The 22,983-nt window shown below is 42.4% G+C and overlaps 1 protein-coding gene across 2 annotated transcripts in view; it reads left to right on the top strand.

Annotated features, from left to right (window-relative positions):
- The window catches only part of KLHL4 (kelch like family member 4), a 1,128,728-nt gene that overhangs the window by 1,030,557 nt on the left and 75,188 nt on the right, over positions 1-22,983 (top strand). For both annotated transcript variants that reach the window (XM_069612999.1, XM_069613000.1), the window contains exon 9: positions 15,183-15,395. In XM_069612999.1, coding sequence (XP_069469100.1) covers positions 15,183-15,395 — 213 coding nt within the window. The remainder of the gene's footprint in view (positions 1-15,182; positions 15,396-22,983) is intronic.

Here is a 22,983-nt window from a genome sequence, read left to right as displayed (position 1 = left end):
CTGGCTGGATAGTAATCTGCCATCCCTGTGGCCCTGTGCTCATGTGCGCCAGGGAACATGGGGGTGGCAGAGTCCAGGGACTGAGAGAAATAAAGGCCTCTGGTACTAGGGCTCCTGGAGTTATGCTCAGGAGTTTCTCTTTCCCAGCGAACCTCATCTCTATCCGCCCCTGCTCCCTGTTGCAATGCAAGAGCCTGCACCTTCAGTTCCTCAGTTAAGGCCTTACTAGACTCTATCAGTCTCTCCTGCATCACTACCTGTTGTTGGAGTCTATCATTGTGCTGGCAGAGAGCCTCATTCTCTCTCTGCGTTTCCTGATTGGTCCTGGAGCACTGGGCCAGTCTTTGCTGCAGGAGGGTTACCTCCTGAACTGTGTCCCTATTGGCCTGCTCCTGTCTTGCCAGAGCATCCTCCACCCTCCTGGTGTGCTCTAGCAAGTCCTGGTGTTCTTTTTGGAGGTCACCCAGTCCCTGGTGGGCCAGGTGATTGTCTTCCATTTTTCTCCTTAAGTGGCAGACTTCCTGGCCTAAGGTGTCCCTTTCCTGACCAAGAGCTTGAACTTGTGACGCCAGGTCGTCCCTTTGCCTTTGGAAGGCACCAGCTTTCTGGCGCTCCTGGTCGAACTCTGCCTGGGTATCCAGGTCTTTCAGAATCAGTTTATTGCTCTCTGCCTTCTCCCTATCTAGGTGGCTTTGCAGGGTGACTACCTGCTCAGCACATACCCTATTGAAGTCTAACTGTTGCTCCAGCTTTTTCTGGCTCTGCAGTAGGGAGTCCAAACCTTCTTGGTACTCCTTCTGCAAGGCCAGAAATCTGGTATCCTGGTCAGCCTTTTCCTGTTGCAGGATGTCCATATCCTTCTTTATTTTAATGATGTGCTGTCTACTCTCATTTTCTGACTCCTGGCTCCCCTGCAGCCTCTGCTCAGAAGAGACCAGGTCAGATTTGACCTTCTCTAACGCCATCTGTCGCTTATTCGCCAGATCTTGGCTTTCAGTACATTTTTCCTGCATGTCTCCCATATATAGGTACAGGTATGCCCCTATCCTAACCATCTTGTCTTGTTCATCCTTAGCTTTAGGAGCCATGTATAGTTCACTCAGGGCCACATGTAAGGGACCCTGATCTCTCCATATATCTGACCCTGTTTCCGTGACCTGTTGCGTGATGGCCTACAACCAGACCATGCGGTCCTGGTAAGTCCACTCACCTCTCACAAATAACTTATGTAAGAAGTGCTCTCTGGCTATTTTCATGTCTACTAAGGTCGTCATTCTGGAATTTGAGTTCCTTCCTGACTTACAGAAGTTTGTATTTTATTTTTGCAAAACAGACCTTTTCCTTAGAGCGTTCCTTTGAGGAGTGCTTTACAGCGTAACACAGCGTGTGATCCGACCGGATATGTGTATCTGGTCAGCTGGCACGCTGTATTAATCTGCACAAGTGATAAATCTAATCCAAACGTCCGGCACGAACCCCCAATTTGTAAGAGGATTCAATTCAACACTACAGCTAAGTCAATGCCTAGTCTGGGATACTGAATGGAAACCCTTATTGATATATCTTTATGTCCAGTTCATGCGTTCTGGATGACTACCCCTATATAACACCCCTCTCTTGGAATCCTCCTGACCCCACTGAGCCAAGAAGTAGTTCTGTTTTGCAAGTTTAAAAGGTTTATTTGATAATTTAAACAATAGATATATATATCACACTTTATAATAAATTAATAATTGGGTATCACACTTAATCTGATATGATAAAGATTAACAACGGAGAATCTGGCACTAGCACACTTGTGAATAGGAACAGAAGAAGAAGGTGGTAGAGAATGCTTTATATAAGTTCAGATGGATATAATGTTGAATGAAAATGCAATACAGAAAATACTCAATACGATTTCAACAAAACAATGTAATCACTTTTCTCTGGCAATCCCCTCCCCCCTTTATGCAATGCAAGGAAATGGAAGGAAAGCACACAGTTCTCAGAAATGCAATCAAATGTAATTCAGTTCACCCCAGCAAGCTTAGACTACAGAAGTTGGAAACACAGGCCCAAAATGCTTTTATATGTGCTGGCAATGAAGTGAAAAATATGCTAAAATGCTTTTAATTCCCTCTAGAGATTCAGGGTGAGTGGTGTCAAGTTAATATTAGTCCAGGCTCACTCTAGCAATGATACAGGGATGGTTCTTAAGAGGCAAACGAATTTTTAGCAAGGAAAGCAAAGAATCTTCTGTTTTCACACGTGGAGAAATTTGCAAATCGCGGCAAATTCGCGAGTGCGTTTTTCGCGATTACAGAGGAACTACAAGGACTAACACATTTTGGGGTCCTAGGACAGCCTAGGATCTCAGCTTCCAGATGAAAGTTACTGCAAGTCTCTAGGACAAACGGTCACGGAGATATGAGCGATATGGTAAAGGTCGTTTTTCAGATTTGAAATTTTAAAGTTCAAAAAGACAAGTGACAGCTAGCAACTAGAAAATGACAGGTGACAGTTAGGAGGCAGTTCTACTTAGATTAAAATAGATTGAATTATATTATTTTAACTAAGAGATTGGTTCTGCACAGTCTGCTAGGTACTCACAATATATTTTTGAAATAAATGGGCCTCGCCACGGATCTGGTCAGGTTTTCTTCACTCGCCACGGACGGTCTCTGCACTTCACAGTGATCTGGGTCAGCTCTGCTCCTGGATCTTTCTGCACAGCTTTCTCTGGAGATTGATGGAGGTAAAGTATGGATTTTCCCAGCAGAGCGTCCCGCAGCAAATGGAACTGAATGTCCCTATCTGTCCTGTCTGTCTGCTTTTATGTGTTTTGAAAATGGGTGTGTGTGCAGCATCACTAGGCTCTACCCATCTCCACTTGTCATTGGCCACTTAATCCTCTTCCCCTTGATTGGGGGAATGAAATGAAGTGTCATCATGATGAGGTCTGTTTATGGTACAGAGAACCCACCCCTGTCAACTTTACACACAATCTATATTTGCTCAAAAAGACATATTTCATAGCTACACAGTGGTTTTAAATTACATGCACCCATCATGCATCACAGGAGGTATACCCTGTCCAAATCTGCTCTTCCTGGGAGCTTGCATTCAGAAATGGCGACATTTGCACTTTTTAACTGGTTTTGCAATATCGGACATTACCCCAAATTTACACACATGTGCGCAAGGAGTATGGACATTAATTGATGAAGTGTCAGATTTTTAACATGCATACATTTTAAGTAATACCCTCTTCACTGCTAGCTTGCCCCCAGATCATGCCACCGGTTCTAAAAACCTCTTAAAATGTGGGCAGAAAAATCACAAGAATTATGGTATCATTCAAATAATTTTCACAAGTCCGCTCTATGAGTTATTCATCTTTTTCTAAAACCATATTCTGGCTACAGGGGTGTGGTTTCCCGCCAGCACAAGGTTGAATTTCTGGTTTTTCTAGTTCTGCTAAGCCGGATGCTCTCACAGGCAGTGCTCCGCCCCTTTACTTCCAGGAGGAAGCCACTTTTTACGGCCCCCATAATAAAACATTTGCCTGAGTCAGGACAGGGCTTTGTTCAATTTCCTGCAGAGCCCAGGTAATTCAATCAGGGAAGTGTCATATCCCTTTTGGTGGGAGCAGCAAAAGGCAGATAGGCCTGGGAACACAGCTGTTGTGCAAGTCTCAACTCCTGTCGGGGGTAGCTGGTGGGCAGAATTCAGTTCCTTAAGCCAGGCCCCAGCTAATGTCACTTTTGTTCCCCAGTTTAAGTCAAGACAATGTTTTACATATGCAGCTAGGATGCTGATTCTAAGTTTAAAACTATGACATTGAAACAATTGCAACCTATGTGACACTCAAAAGTAGGTCACTCATTTCTTTTAAACATTTAGGTTTTTAGTGTCTTTCAGTCCAAATTTACTTAAACTGCTGAAATCCACAGCTCAGCCAGTCTTGTTATAAACCTTCAAGTCACTTCAGAATATAACTTTAGATTGTATCCACCTCTCAGTAAGTCTTTCTTTGGCTTGCCTTGGGTTCATTTATTCAGTTTTAAACAAAATCTGGTGGTTTTAAAACGCCGGCTTTCTGATAGTGGTGAGTACTGGTACTGCACCCCTTTTTGGGATTTAAGAAAATTAATTCCCCACAATTCTAGGTTGCTTTTGGCAATCAGCATTGCCATTCCCAATGGTTTCAGACTACTGTGTGGGTAGTCCAATGGTGGTTTTAGGCAGTGCCCTTCTGTGCCCATAACATCGGCAAAATGGGTGGCAGCCTATTCTTCATGCACTTCCCTGGGCATTTTCTGGGAAGCTCTGGCCATCATGATGTTTTCAATGCCAGTACTGCACAGTTTTTGAGGTAGGGCTTGGATGCATGGGTAAAAACATCCCACAAACTCATCTACTTCCATTAACCAAAATTAGGTAGCTTGCCCAGATTAGATGAACATCACAATCCTTAATATCATGTGCTTCAAGTGAATATTCTTAAACTTGGACTCGGAGGCCACTTTTGACCAATGTTGGGGTCAAATGGTATCAGAGCTGAAAGAAATACTTCAGAAAGATGCTTACTGACTCGATGATGATACTACTGGCACTTTCACTAAGGTCTCACAGAGAGAAGTTCTGAGAGTATTTAATATCCTGGCAAAATGGTAGAATGTGTCAGCGTCATGGAGCTTCAGTTGTCATGGAAAGAAAGTAAGCAGAGACCCAGAGACCTAGATCCTTGTGTGTGGCCCACTTTTTGCAAGACTGGAAGTGAGGCAGGACCTAGAATGTATGCTCTGGCAAATCTTGCATCTATTCTTCCCACTTTCCCCACCAATTGAAAATTGGCGACATTCGAGTTTCCTTACAGGATATTTATAAAAATTAAAAATGATTACTCAACTGTTTTGAAACTGCAATCAGGCTGGAGTCAGCGGCACCCTTGGGGAATCTCAATATCATAAACCACACAAACAGAATGGCCATGGACCATCGGACAGCCCTAATGTAGTGCACAGGAGCTGAGTGCAGTCCTATTGGTAATGAATGCAGCACAGACAGCGATAGGGTAACTGTAGAGGCCAGCCATTACCGCTAACTATTCATGCAATAAACCTATAAAATAAGGTTGATATAAAATTTAAAGAAAAAGTAAGGACAGAGAGCTTTTGCATGATTCAATTGAAAAATGAGAGCTTCTTTCTCCATCAAAGAGCAACTGATTGACAACAGAGCCCCTGATAGGTGTGCCTGCAAGAGACCCAGCACAGTGCTAAAGATTGCTCTGTGTTGTAGGGTATTACTTTATCGATAAGCTTAAACTAATGCATTCTGGTACACATAGGAGGAATACACGATGTTGGGACGAACCCATCGCTTCTGGTGTGGTTTTTCTTCTGTATTTGTTTACCAATCCATTGATTGCCCATTCTAATGCCCAAAGCCATTTCCATCCACTACCTTCCAATCAAAATCCAAAACGAACCCTCCTGAAATATCATTCCTCTAGCTTTATAATTTAAGGACTTCAAATGTTGCCTATCAGTGTTATTTCTGTCTTTTGGGAGTTAAGGGCTTAATTGCAGCTGCAAATGAGTTTCTAGTTTAATAAAAATGTCTTAACCAAACGTGCCTTCAGTAACTTACTTTATAAATAATATGTGCACTCTTGCATATGTTCTTTGTACTGAAGTTCAGATAGAACAAGCATTGGTAAAGCCAACCATGTTGGCTAATGTAATAGTTATTAGATAGGCATTTGAAAGGAACTGACATCAAATGCCAAGGTACTCACACCATTTGCCAGTCATGACCAAGTTGTACCATTTAGTGTCTGGCAAATATCTATCCCATTACTATACAAAAGCCCAAAATGTTAGCTTTGCCACTGTTCGTTTCCTTAGAGGTGGCCTGTCACCCCATTTAAGAGGATGAAATATAAACTGGTAAAAAAAAAAAAAATAGATCCAACCTTCCAGAAACTACAACAGCAGAATCAGAGCAAAAAAATGCATATCCAATGTCAACATCTGGATTATATAAAAATAATTAGACATGGTGCTACATAGTGCTATATAGTTGACCATACGAAAACAATTAATCACAAGTAGTCTTACCCTCAAGCACCTTACTTTCGGAAACCTGTGGATTTTGACTTGAGCCATAAAACAAACTGAAAAGTCCAACATTATCACCTCACTCTCACACTTCCCTTAGGGTTGTTGGTCTAGTTAAATTCAACAAAACAATGTTAGCAATGTGTTATCTATCATAAATAAAATAAAAGTTTGTTTTTTAATGTTTTGTAACATTTTAGCTAATTTAGTAATTAATGTGATCCATATATTTACTATAAAGTCCTAAATAATGTATATGTTATCCTATTGTTTATAATTCTCTTGAAAGACAGTCACCACTTCTCCGGGTGTCTTAGAATCCACCTGCGAACGAGCAGCAGTTAATTGTTCATGATGGGAAACTGTTCAGCTGAGTGCTTGCTTTGGATTGATAGCTGTGTGCTGATGAATGCATTGGCTGAAAGGTTTGTGTGAACTTTGTATTGTGTTCATATGTTCAATCAATGCTCATACATTGTGTAGGGCAGACCACCGGACAACCAGACAAATAAAACAATCCTCTGTGGAAAAAGGCTTGGTGCACCTCTTGCAAGGATAACAAGGTTTATTCTGTATACAAAAAGGAAAAATGTGACATAGATGCCGTGAAACCCTACAGCCACCGAGCTCACTGTGTTAGTTTAAAGCAAACAGAGCATTTTAAAGGACATCATTGTCACGTGATGCAAACAGTAAACAGTGTTATCCCACCACACTCATTGGCTAACCCCTATGTACATACTAACAGTCCCCTATCGCACCTGGACCAATTGGCCATCTCTAATTTATTCCAGCCCCCCGAAAATGTGGTCCTTTGCCAAGCCAACCCAGGTTATGTTTGCGTGATTGACGAGCATCTGAGAATGTTATCGTTCCCATGGGCCAAATCAAGTGATGTGCACCTGGTTGTTGACATGAGCTCAGTGGATACTTTAGAGGTCAAATTGGCCCTGCAGAACAATTAAGTGCTTCTCATGATCCCAGACACGCAGGCAGCCCTGCCATGCCTCCCCATCGCAGAGCTGGATTTGTCGGCATCACTCCTTGCATCTCGTAGTACAAATCACAGGACTGCTCACTCCCCGCTCCCCCCTTATTGGCTGCCTCTCCCTGGAGCTTCAAACGGACCTGCCCAGGACCCCACAAATCAGTCAATTTGTGAACGATTTAGGTGTTCTGGTCATGGGTATCTGATATTTCACAAGGGATGCTTGTCGTTAGGGGGATAGGGGGTCGGTTCTAGTGCCCTAAATCTAAATTGGCAGCTGAAGAACTCTGCCCGGCTCCCATGGGGTATCCTCGGGATGGGCAAAGCCCGACCCGTGCTTCAGCCATTCAAATTAATTTCTGGTTTCGCAGGCCTGCAACATTTGTGCTCTATCTACCAGGGCGTAAGGCCTTCGCGTTCAGCGCTTTTGCTGGTGAATGCCATGGTAAAGTGATTCGGGACTCATTATCATAGTGTGTGGTTGTTTCCACCATGGCACGCGGCAGACTAGGTCTCACTTCTAACATGGCAGTGCTTCAGCATCTCTTACATTGAGGACTAGGGCTGACCGCTACATGATTCTTCCTTGTCTTTTTGTTATTATATCCTACTAACACACATACGCAATACACACTATACCTGGGCTTTCCTAACATTCCACACATTACTACAGACAGCGTCCCATGTGTTACCCTGGTTTTGCATATTTCACCCCCTGCAATTACTCACGTACACCTCCGTATGCACTTAACATATTTTATTCAACCTAAATCACTCGGAGGGACATGGAAGCCGGACATGCATCCCAACATTTGCAATGTTTGTATAACTTTAAAATCAATCCGCTTTTGTTACACTTGTATCCCAAAAGTGCGCTCAATGTAATCCAAAGAACACTCCAGTCAAGTGCTGTACAGAACATCAGAGGCTAATTAGCTTTCAAAGATTATGCAGGTTCACTGGCTGTTTGAATTATTCAGTGCATTGATTTTTTGACTTCTTGCATCTGAACAGGCTTTCTGAACAAATAAAAGATTTTTCAAGCATAGCTTATCAGGGTAGCTCGCATTTTAGATTTCTTCACGGGATTGCTGATTTTAAAAGAGTTCATGAGATAATTAGTGGGGAACCCTGGGAGCTACATACAGTTGTGTATGAGTGGCGCACACTTAGAACTATTTCATCTTCTCTGGATGCAAAGATGACTACAGCAAAACAGCATCTCTTTATCAAAACACATATCTTTAGCATCAAACAACTCCTCAGGCAGCACCATTTGCAAGTAGCGAGTTTAAGCGTGTAAAGGTGTGTCATGATTTCATTTGATAGAAGCATTCTAAAAAGATGTATCAGCCTGGATCTTTTAATTTAACAACCAGATCGTGCATCCTATTGTAACACTGACGTCAGTGTTGGTGTTGTGGTCTCAGAACTGTGCAGGCTTCAAGCCTGCATTAGACCATTGCTAAAGAATAAAAACCTGCAAACAAAACATGTTATTTTCCGCCCAATATTATTTTTTTTACCTGCCTTTATTGCCAAACCTATGGCTTTGATAATCATCTCCCAACTTCAGATGTCTCTAGACATTAAAAACCTTTAAAATTCGATTTCCAACCAGCAAACAAAATTGATTCCACAGTCATTGGATTTATGAAGTCAATGGATTATTCATGATGCACTTAGTTGTTTCTGGAGAAGTGTTCTACAGAAAGGCTTTACATAAATGCTATAGAGTTGATACAATTTCTTAGATTGTTACAATCCTACCTGAAAAAATAACGCTCTGAGAGACCAAGGGAGTCTCCTTATTGTGGTTAGTAAAAATCGACATAAACAAACAACATAGAAGTGGAGCAGAGAGCCTCAGGGGTTGACCTCCATATCTACACCAATGCAACCCAGATCTCTAGGTGTCCTTTGGTAATCCTACTTCTCAGCAAAGCTTAATTATTATGTTGGGGTTTTCTAATACGTCAACAGCAAATTAGTCACTCCCTGAGCAAATGAAAAGTGTATGGACCCCAAGAAAACAGACTTCCTCCCTACTGTATTCACACTGTCCTAAATGGTCCAAAAAACCAATAAACTGTTGGTTTGTAAGGATCCCACAAAGTATTAGGCTCGCTGTGATCACTTGTGTCTGTCTTTACTGTTGCCACCATGAGATCCTTACAGGTGTAAAATGTTATCAGTCTTAACCTAGGCCTGTAGATTCTCCAGAATTTACAGGGCAAACACATTTCTAGCAATGTCAAGCAGGGACAACAACTGATGGTAATCCGGATCCCTTCGCTCCCCAACTTTATATACTGGAATCAGAATTGATTTCTTCCAGGAGTCTGGAATATATCTAGTCAAGCATACCTTGTAAAACAAAGGGCATAACACTCCTGCCCATAAACCAGCATCACCCTTCAGAACAGCCACAGACAAGCCATTTAGGCCCAGACCTCTTGTATTTCTAAGCTTCTTTAAATGTTCACAGATGTTTCTGAAATTAAACTTAATGGACCAACTGCCAACCTGACTCAGCCGAGTCAGATTCATTAAACATTTCATCCTCAACGAATTTGACCCAGACCCCCTCCATTATTGTGTTCAGAATCAGCTGGTCAGTGGACTTCCTAGCAGATGACAATATCCTCCAACTGCTACCCGCATTACTGCTCATCAATGCCTCAATCATCTTCTGCCAATTTCCAATCCTCCCCTCCATTTTCCTCCTCTCCACCCAATTTCTGTATTGATTCTTTAGTCTGGAGGACTCACATTTCAGGAAGGAGGCAGAGGCACCAGAGTTGGTGAAGGCTGCGTTTTCCTGAGAGTTCTTTTTTCCGTATTGATTTCAGGATCATAGCAGTGAATAGTCCTTTTGACAGACCTTGTATTTATCTTACCCCTTTTTGCCCCAGTGCAAGTGGAAAGCTCTGCCAGCCAGTGCTCAGTTTCATTTGCACACCACAGGGACAGGTCCACCTCTGCCTTGTTGAGTTCACACCACAGCATTTCACAAGCCCTTAAGACATTAACTTCTAACCATGCCAATCCGTTACCTGCCTGGGGAGCCACAAGGTCAGTTGGGCCCCTTAATAACAGGCCCTTGAAGCCCAATGACCATGCAGCACTTAGCCCTGCATTGCCACCTGCTATTTGGTTGATGACAGATAGCCTTTAAATAAATTATGCCAAGACAACATTGCAGGTGACATAATCCAAAATTGCTTTATGAGCCTCGCCCTGCCAGGTCAATTTCCCCGGGATATCCCCAGATGTTTTGCCATCAAGTATTAACAATTCCCACTCAGCCATAAACCTTAGCCACTTTTTCCCATTCCTATTTGCTTCCTCTTGTTCTATTTTACTGACAGAACATACAGAGCTAAATTTCACCTCAACCAAGTGGTCCCCAAATCTGGCATTCCAATCACTACCCACTATAATACCGTCCTCCCCCTGAACCAAACCCCAGTTGGAAATCATTGTGTCTACAAAGGCGAATATGTCATCTGTTGAGGAGCCACCAGGAGGGTCATAGATATTAATCAGAAACACATGCTTCAGAGTAGCTGCCCCTTCAGTAGCACCTTAAAGTATTGACTAGTTACTTGACATTAATCAGGATTTGGCTATCCTGGTTAGGAATATCATGTAAAAAGTCAAATTATGGGACTGGAGATGCAATGGTGAATAGTTAATTAACATGATTACACACAAGGGAGTGTGAAGTCTAAATATCGGAGAATCTTCACACTTTTTAGAGTGAACCAATTGCCATCCTTCACAGCTAGATTGTACATACCAGGTGAAAAGAGATATTGTAGACTCTGTAAAAAACATAATTCTATGGAAATTCCACAACACCTATTAACTATATGCACAGGTGTGGAGTATTTTCACATTCTATATCTAGGGAATTTTGTACATAATGGGAATACTAGCAAAAAGACGAGTTTTAGAAGAGATGTTTGTTTGTTTGTTTGTTTGTTTGTTTTATTCATTTATAATGCGCACCAGACCCGAAGGTAGCTGGGCACAGCAGTACAGAAAATGTGAAGCTTAGGTTACAGGGTACACAGTAAGAATACAGGTACAAAATACAATAAATCGCCTGTATGTGGCGATAGCAATTTACACACCGGTACACGCAAAATGAATACAAAATACAATAAGGGTGGTATATATAAGGCACTCGGACGTTAGCTCAGTGGCCAGATGGGCAATGTGAGAGGGTCCATAAGATTAAAGATTAAAGGGGCATGATCGAGATGTGTGTAAGTTGGGGTTGAGTGAGGATTAGTGGATGCTAAAGGGTTAATCAATGGCAGACCTCAACAGATTCATGTAGTTACTTCTGAATTTCGGAAAGGGCTGCTCCTCCCGTAGATGGTTTGGCAGCGAGTTCCATAATTGGGCAGCTTGGACCTGGAAGCTGCTGGCCCCCGCCTTGGTGAGTCTGAATCTTGGAATGATGAGGCTATTGGCATTTGAAGATCTGGCAGGGCGTGTGTGGCTTCTTTTAGTGAGTTTGTTGCAGAGATAGCTTGGTGCAGCATTATTCAGGGCTTTGTGAACCAGGTATACTACTTTTAAGTGGATTTAATTTTGGGTGTACAACCAGTTATTTTGACGCCTGATCTTTGAAATATGTGATCTTTTGGCGACACCAAGGGCAGCTCGTAGGGTGTTATTTTGTAGTATTTGGATTCGGTGGGTGATGGATTTATTTGCTCCAATGTATAGGGCATTACAATAGTCGAGCCTCGAGAGGATTAGTGCTCTCGCTAGGATAAGGCAGTTGTTGTCAGAGAGAAAGTGCTTGCCTGCACTAATGAGCTTGTGTAGGGGGTGGCCGAAGCCAATGACTTCACATGTTTATCGAAAGAGAGAGTGGCATCCAGATAGAAGCCAAGTGTCTTCACATCTTTAGATACCTTGATGATTTTCCCATCAATTTCAAATGAGGTATAATCCAGGCTGAGTTTTGTAAGGTTAGAATGTGTCCCTAGGATGATCAACTCTGTTTTATCATCATTCAGGCATAGACCGTGGTTTGCCATCCATGCCTGGACGATGATATACACCCTATTCACCAAGGCCAAATCCACATTGTAATCCCCGGGAAGTGGGAGGAGAATCTGGGTATCAGCTGCATAGTTAGTGTAGGTGATACCGAGATGGTCCAGATCGTCAAAAAGGGGCTTGGTAAATATGTTGTAAAGAGTCGGGGATACGCATGAGCCCTGAGGGACTGCGCACCGGATGGGGATTGGGTCCGCCGCTGCCGATGGGGAGAACACCCTCATGGTCCTGTCGATAAGAAAAGATTCAATCCAAGTTATAGCCTCTCTAGAGAAATGTGCGGCAGTGTCTAAATGGCTACAAAGTACCTCATAGTCCACAAGGTCAAATGCATTTTTCCTTTATCTCTTAGTTCATCTATTTGTGCCTTTAGGTCAATGAGGGCAGTCTCTGTGCCGTGTTGGGGGTGGAATCCTGATTGGCGCTCTCCTAAGAGTTTGTGTTGTTCCAGAAAACTCTGGATTTGATTATAGGCAATCTTGTCCAAGATTTTAAGCAGGAAGGGGACTGTCGTAATGGGACGGTAGTTTGTTGGTATAAGAGGGTCTAGTGTTTGCTTTTTGAGCAGTGGTAGTACCCAGGATTGTTTTAGATTAGTGGGTACCATACCGGACGTAAATGAGGAGTTGACAAGTTTAGCAATAAATGGGGAAAGATCCCTAGCAGCATCTTTTATAATCTGGGCAGGGCAGGAATCGCCCTGACAATTTGACGGCTTAAGGGAGAGGATAACTTTCACCACCTCAAGGATAGAGGTTTTGGAGAACATGAACCGTGTAGCTGGGTCCTGAGATTTTAGGGCAGGGTCTGTTATGGCATTAGTGGACTTCGAGGGTTGTGCAAGGGAGGCTTTATTTTTGGCTATTTTTGTTTGGAGTAAGGACATTTTGTTTGATAAAGCTTGCTGGATATCGGTGCACCACGTGTTATCTTTGGTGCATCCGTCCGGAATGGGGATGGGTGATTCTAGTTCCTGGAGGATGGTGAACAGTTCCCTCATGCTTGAGTTGGCATTGGAAATACGCTTGTTAAATGAGTTCTGTTTGGCCAAATGAACTTCTTTTTTATATTGGGAGGAGATTTCTGTTAATTTTGTTTTATTATCTTCTGAAGGGGTGAGCCTCCAAGCTGTTTTGCAACTCCTCTTGAGTAGTCGCAGATCCTTTAGTTCGGGGGTAAACCATTTGGTTAAATGAGATTTTAGTTTACTTTGTCTGGGTTTCAAAGGTGCGATGTTGTCAAGGGTGGTTAACAGAATTTTGTTATACTCATTGACTTATGTTTCTGGGTCTAAATGATCCTCTAAACCGTTGAGGGTAGGTAGTATGGCCGGGATCACTTTATCTCTGATAATGCTCTTTTTATTTCTGGTTAGGCAAGGCGGGGCCAGGATGGAGGCTGGTGGAGGTGGTCTAGAGGTAGATAGTTCAAATAACAGGAAGAAATGGTCTGTCCAGGGTTGGGGGATAATGGCTTCGATATTGGCGGCGCAGTTATAATCTACTAGCCAATCAAGGATTAATTTGATGGGGAACAGATACACTCCCTACTCTCCTTTCATCAATATCACTTGGCCGTCTTAACAGCACACTCAAACGTAAGCACCATTCTTTCCCACCGACCAATATCTCACCTTGCACACTGCTTCAACACATCTGCTCCACTGTCCTCTCCTCCGCTCTTCCTCCACCTGGTCTCTTGGTCCTCTTGCTCCTCCATTGACCTGCCTAGAACAACCCACAAATTCCTGTTTCCTGTCCTTTCTTTTATCCTCCTACTTTCCCTTCTACTGGCTCTCTCCCTCTGCTGGTTCCCCGAGCTAACTGCGGACTGTCCTCTCCAACAGGGAGGCGGTACAATCTTGCAAAAATCTAAAAGGAGTCTTAAGCCCTACACCTTTTTCATCTGTGGGGCCACCAGTCTCTAGCAATGGCTGCCTGTAACAGTTAATGTCCCAGTTGATGCGAGGGTCTACTGTCTGCAATGGCTCTCTCTCTTGCTGGTTCCCTGGGCCAACTGTGGACTGTCCTCTCCACCAGGAAGGTGTTACAAGCATTGCAAAAATCCAAAAGGGATATTAAATACCACCTTTTTTTTTTATCTGTGGGACCGCCAGTTTCCAGCAATGGCAGCTTGGCTGATTAGGGATATTGGCTTGGTGAGGCTATTGCACTGCTGACTACCAGCAGGTGAGTCTAATGTCTTTAATTGTGTGTGTCCCACGTGTTTTTCCATGCCCTGACTTGCACTCGGCAGGGAAGGGTGGGTCATCAGGAGCAGGATGCAGGACTTTTTTTAACTCATTGTGTAAGATGCCAGAATGGAAAAGCTATTTCATAACGCAGCCAATGAAGGGCCAGAATGGCTAAGCTATTTCATAACGCAGCCAATGAAGGGCCAGAATGGCTAAGCTATTTCATAACGCAGCCAACGAAGGGCCAGAATGGCTAAGCTATTTCATAACGCAGCCAATGAAGGGCCAGAATGGCTAAGATTGCCTTGATGGTTGAGGCAGGGCATGGGGATACCTGCTCAGCTGAGGTCTATATTTATTGTACTATGGTAAGTGGGGAGAGGAGCAGAAGGAGGCAACAGACGCAAGTTCTGGGATGAATTTAACATGCATATCTATGAAACGTGATCAATTCAACCTTGTCGACGAGTATTAATAACAAATGTTATGTTCTATTAATTAGATTTTGTAATGTATACCACATGAGAAGCCTCTTGGCTATCCCCTTGCAGAGAAAACATAGTAATACGATTTGCTATTATAGAAATGCTCCAATTAGAAAAGACATGGTTGATTCCTAAATTATATCTGTTGCTCCTTTATCCTGGTATTGACACAAATCTAATGTATTTCCATTAATCCCCTCATAACCCACCTTGCAAGCCCTGGCTATGCATTTTTTCATTACAATTTTAGTCATTAATGTAATAGAATATTGAAACCTGTACCTGAACATTTGGTACTTCAAATGTTAAAATATATGTTGTTTTAGGCTGTATGCAGTTGGTGGGCGAGATGGAAGTTCCTGCTTAAAATCCATGGAATGTTTTGATCCGCATACGAATAAGTGGAGCATGTGTGCTTCAATGTCAAAAAGGCGAGGAGGGGTGGGAGTTACCACCTACAATGGATTTTTATATGCCATTGGGGGTCATGATGCCCCTGCCTCCAATCACTGCTCCAGACTCTCAGACTGCGTGGAAAGGTAACTATGAATACTGTACCATATGTTCTGAATGTATATATTGTCATTAAATAATGGTTTTGTGAAATGCAAATGAAAAGCAGAACATGACCTTTCATGCACATTGCATACATGGCATAATGGTCACACATTGTGCTGATGTATGTTTAGTGCTGGCTGAAATATTACTTGTAGATTTCAACTGGGAGTGAGATGGGAGGACAGCTTGGGTGATAAAGGCAAGGCAGGTGGAGGGGGTGGAGTAGTGGTAGGCATGTGATATGCGTGTAAAATAAGTCTCTGTTTTAGAAAGTACTTGAAATGTGCACAAATCACATAATAGAGTAACCTGAGATGTATCATTAGAGAAACAAGTTGAGCAAAAACAGTACAATTGTAGATGTGTTTCCTTCTCTCGAATTTTAGCCTACATTTTCCAGCATACCAACAAAGGTGAGCTTAAACGATCTATGTTTTATAACTTCCAACTATACTGAAATAAGATAATGAATGAATACACATCATAAGATTGCTCTCTATATAACAATTGTGTTAAGACGGCGCGGAAGTACCAAAAGTACAAAAAGGTTCTGGAGCCAGATAGAACCAGACTCAATGACGGAAATAGATAAAGTGCATGGCAAAATACAGGTTGCAAATGAAGCAGGGACAACATACAAGCATAACATGTTGATGCTCAAAGTATGCTTATGAAAAACAGTTGCTTTACTACTACAGATGTGTCATCAATGATGTCATAACATATCAGTTGAAAAAAAACCTACAGATTATGGGGATTGACTACATACACATTCTATAGGGATTACAAGTCTGATTGGTAAACAACAATCTGATGATTCCTCCTGAGACCACCTCTAAACTGTTAATAGTGAAAAGACATCATCTCTACAATAGACTATTGGTTGGCATAAGATGTACTGGGCAGCCTAACACTGCGTGCTTTGATCGGTTGGCTTACTGACTAACCTTGTGCAACTGAAGGGTCATCAAGGCATGAGCCAGGGTAATTTCTTTGTATTAAAACTTGTGTGGTGCACCATGTCAGGGAATATACGCGAGGAGTGAGGCAGGTGCCCTATCTGTGTTTGTTGCTATTGAATAGACAGTGTTCTTTAATTATGGGTCACATGTGATGAGACCGCATTTGGAATTTTCACCCTGCATTTATTGGGATTGTAGCTAATATTAGTGCAAGTGTTATGGTTCCTTTTACCAATGGGGACACACTTGAGTTATTCATTGCAGGTTCTTCATATTCATTGCAGGTTCTTCTGAAGTTTATGGTTCGCTCGCACTTGGCTTACAAAGGCTGGTTGTTCTTTTTAATTAACTAAGAATATATGGCTTGCACTTTGGTAATCGTTATCATTTGCTTTTACTGTAATGTTCCTATCCTCGCTTTTTCATGGTAACCTTGGCTCTGCTTACCAGCTACTTCCTGGGCTCTGCAGGGGTCTCTATTTTTGTTATTTCTGCTCTCTGAGTCCTTATGAGGTCTTGAGGCCTTTGACTTACTTAGAAGTGTGTTGCAACTTCCATTTTGGAAAAGATGGCTGCCCATTACTCTCATGTTTCTATATTAGTGAGCTGTATTCACGCATTGTTCATGCTGCGTTCAGTTTATGCATTGCTTATTTTAGTATTCTTCATGTCTTATGGATGCCATGTTAATGTGCTTTATGTATAAATGCATATATTACCTATTGTTTGTGTTCTTCATATTGGGTGCACATTTGCTTTGTGTCTAATGCATGCACAATAATTGTTTCATTTTCAGTTTGTTTATTCTTTAGTTTAGGTCATATCCATCACCTGGTGTACCTTCCTGGGATATGGGCAATACAGTTGCCTTAGTAAGTAAACTTTCTCACCTATACAGTATTGGGCTGGTTGAGGGGCAGAAGCTATTGATGACGTATTCATCTCATTCTCATTCTCACAACAATTGTTCCATGTGAAGAATTGACATATGTTGAGGGTGAGATAGACCTATGGTTTTTATTGACTTTTGTTAAATATAATGATCTGGTTAATCCATCTCAGAAATGGTGGCTTGCTAACCAGAGCCCCCTTTTCTAACAGCTCATGGCAAAAGCATTGAACAGACTTTTGCCCTGCTGTATTGGCCTCCTGACATTGGCAGCTCTTGCTCTCCAGGAGCACAGAGCAGGTTCAAAGGTTACATGTGCCTTCTTCATACCTGCTGTGACAGACGCTGCATTTAACGTGTGACAGAGGCTGCATTTAATTGTGGCCCTATCTGCCTGGCATTAGAGTAAACTCTAATAAGTCATACCTTGTTTTGCTATGGTGACTGCTAGTGCACAAAATTATTAAAGCTACATCAAATTAGTATTGTACAAGTGTAAAGACCTGTGGGCCTGATCTGCTATGAAAAGACAATTTGGATTTGTGTCTATCGTCACTCTCTCTGGTTCAGCAAGTGAGACAAAAGGCACGATGCTGCTCTCTTTTGAACACCTGGGAGGCAGGGTTGCACATCCACTGAAGCCTATGATCATTCAATAGGAGATCACCTGCGAACCATACTTCAAAGTAACAGTTAGATACAAAGAAATGGCTAACACAAGGATGCTGCACACCAAAGGGCCTTTGAACATACAAGCTAAGGCTGGGGGTGCGTTTGGAGTAGTCAGAAAGGGCAGAAGGGAACCAAGAAGGGTTTTGCCATTTTGTTTTTCGATTAGGCTCACTTTCCTTTCACTCCTTTCCACTTTGTCCAGCACAAGGCACTCTGGGTATAATGCAAGACGGCAAAAGCCACTTGTCAACGCAGCAGGCCTGTTTATTTCCGATACTCTATGACCTTTTATAACAAAGGGTTCTCCCACTCTAGAGCGCCCAGATACCTCAGGGTCAGGGGCGCTATAGAAAAACAATAAACAAACAGACAAACTCTGTCTTTGAGTCATTTGAACTTCCTATGTGACAAGAAGAATTTGTAGGGTAGTCCTTTCCAAAACCCTCTGTCAGAAGTGAAGGCATTAACCATACCAATGGAACATAAAGCTTGAAGCGCTGTTTGGACCAAGGCCTGACACTCAGAATGCTGTACTGGAACCAGGCTCCTGAATGGAAGTGAAGTACCACTTCAGGTGCCAGACAAGCTCCCTGTTCCTTGAGTGAAGTGTAAAAATTATTCATCTTGTCCTAGAGCCCCTGGATTGGGACTCATAGCATTCTGAGAAGCCCAGACAAGCCATAAAACCTGTTGAATGCTTCTAAAATCCTAAAACCAAATGCCACTGTGTTCTAAACATTCAAACCACATAGGACCTGGCGTGCTGCTTTTGACACTCTCATCGAACATCAAACTGCTGCTTGCACCAGCTTTCCACTCCAGCTCACAGCTGCTGACACTTTCAAACCACTGTATTAAGCCATCAGGGTCTTGTCGTTTAACCTTAACTTACATTGATGGAAACATTGTGTAATTTGCTGAACCGACCTAGTGGTAATCATTGTCTCGGACCAGCTCGACCGTCTAACTGATCTTTATGGTCCCCTCACAATTTACTGATCAACCGCTGCATTTGAACGGCTCAGAGCCCCACTTTGAACCTGACTCTATGCTGAATCATTACCTTCAATTTCAAGAGTAATAAAAGAGTAGCACTATGAAGCCCAGCTCGATACTGTTGAAGCACCACAAACTGAAGTAAGGTAATGTTGAGAGCATTATGACTGAATGGTCAACATGTTGCATCTTTTTCTGAAGACATGTCCTTTTCAAAATGACACTGTTGCAATTTGTGCTTGTTCAACCCTGCTACGGTACTCAGAATGCTATCACACATATGTTTCTGCACTTTATGTGGGTTTTTGTACGTTTCTTTCTGGATAGTTGTTTGTATATTGGTTTGTTTGCATATTGGTTTGTTAAATTAAAGCACATACATTTTTTAAGAACCTTAATTGGACATTTTTGTTTGTGTTTATCTTTGTACTATTGCTGTTTGGGTTGCTACTGTCATCACATTCCTCTTTAAAGTACAACCTACCATCGACCTACAAAACCACCAAAGGCGAATCAGGCACCTTTTGACGGTGCCTATTTCACCTTCATGATTTGGATCACTGTTGGTCTGTAGTAGTGTGAGGACTGGAGAGGCAGATTAGCCACTGCTCATCCCTGTGGTCCTGTACAGCAGTAGACATTTCGTCAGCCCCCACATCATGCAGCACTATGCCCCCCCGCCACTACTAACTATTAAATGACATGACAGAGACCATGGCAACCCCCCACTACCAGAAAACTGCTAAACCTGCCACCATGTTACGTTAACATACTTGCCAACATGATCCATTGCAATTTGTAGATGCTTATCCAGTCCTGATTTTTTGTCTTTGCATTCTGGGATTTGTAGTTCCACTTTTCCCATCATAAAACTCGGTCTACAAGTCCCAGAATGCAACAAAAAAAAACAAGACTGGATAAGCACCTACAGATTGGATGGGTCATGTTGGTAACTATGTGTTAATCATGCTAATATGTAAAAACAAACAGAGAAATTGGAGCAGCACTCTGCTGAGCTTGGAAGTGAAGTCTTACTACAATGGGAACAGTTGTTGTTGCAGTGTTATACAGCAGCCCAGACATGGGCGTTTTCTTTGCACGGATTCGGGAATCTCTAAAGACATTTCCAGCACCTTATGCATTGCTTACTTGGGCTTGGGTTTGTGTGAAATAGGACTTAATTTTTCAGAGGCAGATTCAATAAACAAACATTAACACTCGAATCCACGTATCGTTTCACGCAACGAGTGCTGGCACGATTTGCTGAGGCAAGCGAGCCCTGTTTGATCACACATGAAGCAGTGTGCTCTTTATGCCAGGCCTCCTGAACACAGATGGAAAGTGTACCCCTGTTTCAGAACATAAAGCACGATGGTGTTTTTCTCAACAATTTCCCTTTCCCTCCGAAAATGGCAGGGGATGTGAAAGCCCTGTTATCACTTGTTATCACTAAACAGGAAGCTAGACCACGAGAAAAGCGAAGTAGTGTGCGCGCAACAGCTATTTAATTGCATTTGGCTTTTCGTCTACACACCGAGGACCTGAGGCAGGAAATGTAAGGCTTGGAAAAGTGTTAGGGTTCAATTTCCATACGTTGTAAAAGAATATACATCAGCATGCGGCAGGAAAACATCTCCCAAGTCACACAGAGTGCCTGGAGGAAGCGGGCCCTGGCAATGTAATAGACATGAATGGAAACGCGGCAAATGCTGGCGCTGGGAAGGTGCTTTGCATCAGCTCGATTATTCATGTCTTCCTTTGGATGCAAAAATGAGTCATCAAACTCTATTATTGCAACGTACTTATTACATTATGCAAAAGTTGGCATTATCTAGGCGAGCAGGCATGGAGTACACTGGTGGAAGGTATAATAGGTTTTGCCAGTGGCTAAAATACCTGTTTTATGTTAAACATCTGGGTTCTAGTCTCAAATAATCGGGGTACTTCACTTTATCTACCACTGCAATTCGAAGTGTGCATAATTTGACGTAAAACATTCTACAGTTCCTGGTAAATGTTTCAAGTGAATTTCCCAACACAATATGAATAGGTTTACATTCCTCTCACATGCTTCGGAGTGGGCTTGAGTGTGACAGTGACCAGCATTGAAGCCCTGAACGCTTCCTTTGAATAACCTGCTCAAATCAACACTGCATACTTCTCAACTCTTGAATGTTTTAGCGAAAGTGTACATTCTAAGTGGCATCCATGTTTCCTTGCAGCAGCTTTAGCATTCTGAAGGATCCGATTGTATGGATTGTCACGTAGATCCATTAAAGTTTACGATGATAAAGGGAATCTCTTGCATGCATGAATGACCATTATTGTTTGCATGATTACGATAGCATGTATTTAGAACGTAACACAGACTAGCAATAGAAATCACATTAATTTGTTGAGAAAACTGCACAACACAGTATTGCAAAATGAATGTTATATTGAGAAATGGCATCAGGGCACTAGCTGAAGGATACCATCAATCCCTGTATTATACAAAAAAGGAAAAAATTGGTGCACAGAAGCATTTCCCAATGCATTTTCATGATGCCTTTGCCCACAATATATGTCTGTATAAAACAATGTTCAAGCAGGCTGTGCCCATACATACTCATGTTTGCTTTATGCATAATGCCAATCATGTCCAGTCTGGTTCTGCCAATAAATGGAAGTATCCCCATGTAAGGACACACTTTTATTTGCTTTGCTATTAAAGGGGCCTTGTCAATGACAGAATCAAAAAAGCGAATTGAATACCAGGGAAATCTTCTCCATCCTGAGAGAATTAGAATCCCCAATTGCACCCATAGACTCTTGTACCAAAGACAAAGCCTGGTGCACAAACATTCAAAATGCCCTATGCAACAAAATCACAATGTTACAAGACAAAATATTAGCCAAGAAATCCGCCCTCCACAACACTGCCCTCTCCACGCAAGAAACCATCCTCCAGGAACTTGCCGCCAACCAAACTAAACCCCCTAACCAATTTAGCTTTAGAGCCATCTCTATTGTGGAAACTAAGAACATCATCATGTCTTTGAAACCGTCTCGATGCCTTGGCAACACCTGTCCAGCACCAATTATTAAAGAGGCTGCACATGAACTAGCCCCCTTCGTCGCATCATTTATCAACTCATCATTTAAATCATACTCTGTTCCAACCAACCTTAAAGATGCCTGGATATTACCTCTCCTAAAAAAAGTAAACCTGGACCCCAATGTCCCAACGAACTATAGGCTGTCATATATAACATACATAGTTGTTATGTCATATATAACAACTGACCCGTTCCTCCTCAAAATCTTAGATAAATCTGCATATCTACATATCCAATCTTATCTGGAGATCAACCATCTACTAGGAACAAGACAATCAGGATTTAGACCAAGACATGGAACCGAAACGGCTCTCCTTGATCTTAAAAACCAACTAGACGAGCGCAAAGATAGAGGAGACATCTCTATTCTCCTACTCCTAGACCTATCAGCTGCCTTCGACTTGGTAGACCACAAGGTACTCTGTATTCACCTCAAATCGGCAGCCAACTTCTCCACAAATGCCACAGCGTGGATAAATTCATTCTTAGACCAGAGAACCATAAGAGTCTTCTCATCTTCATCTGCAGCGAATACAGTCCCCATCACCTGTGGAGTCCCTCAAGGGTCATGTGTTTCCCCCACTCTGTACAATATTTTTACAAAGCCTCTCTTTGATATATTGGACAAACTAGGGGTCTCATTTACCAACTACGCCGATGACACCCAGATTCTTATCCCAATCAGGGTGACTATGAAAAGGACACCAGCCTCATAAATAAAATCTACCAAATCATCCAAACCTGGATGGCCACACATGGCCTATGTCCTAACGATGACAAGACCGAGCTATTAATCATCGGGTCTACCAGTAAACTGAACAAATTACCCATATGTACAATTCCATCACGATTGATGGCATAAAAATTGAGGTAGCCGAGGAAGTTAAAACCTTAGGATTCTACTTAGACTCAGCTCTCACCCTCGACAAGCAAGTAAATGCTACAGCCTCAG

Source organism: Ambystoma mexicanum, chromosome 5p, assembly GCF_040938575.1.
Source record: "Ambystoma mexicanum isolate Mex_15411 chromosome 5p, UKY_AmexF1_1, whole genome shotgun sequence".
Taxonomy (NCBI): Eukaryota; Metazoa; Chordata; class Amphibia; order Caudata; family Ambystomatidae; genus Ambystoma; species Ambystoma mexicanum.
This window is presented reverse-complemented; position numbering and strand designations above follow the sequence as displayed.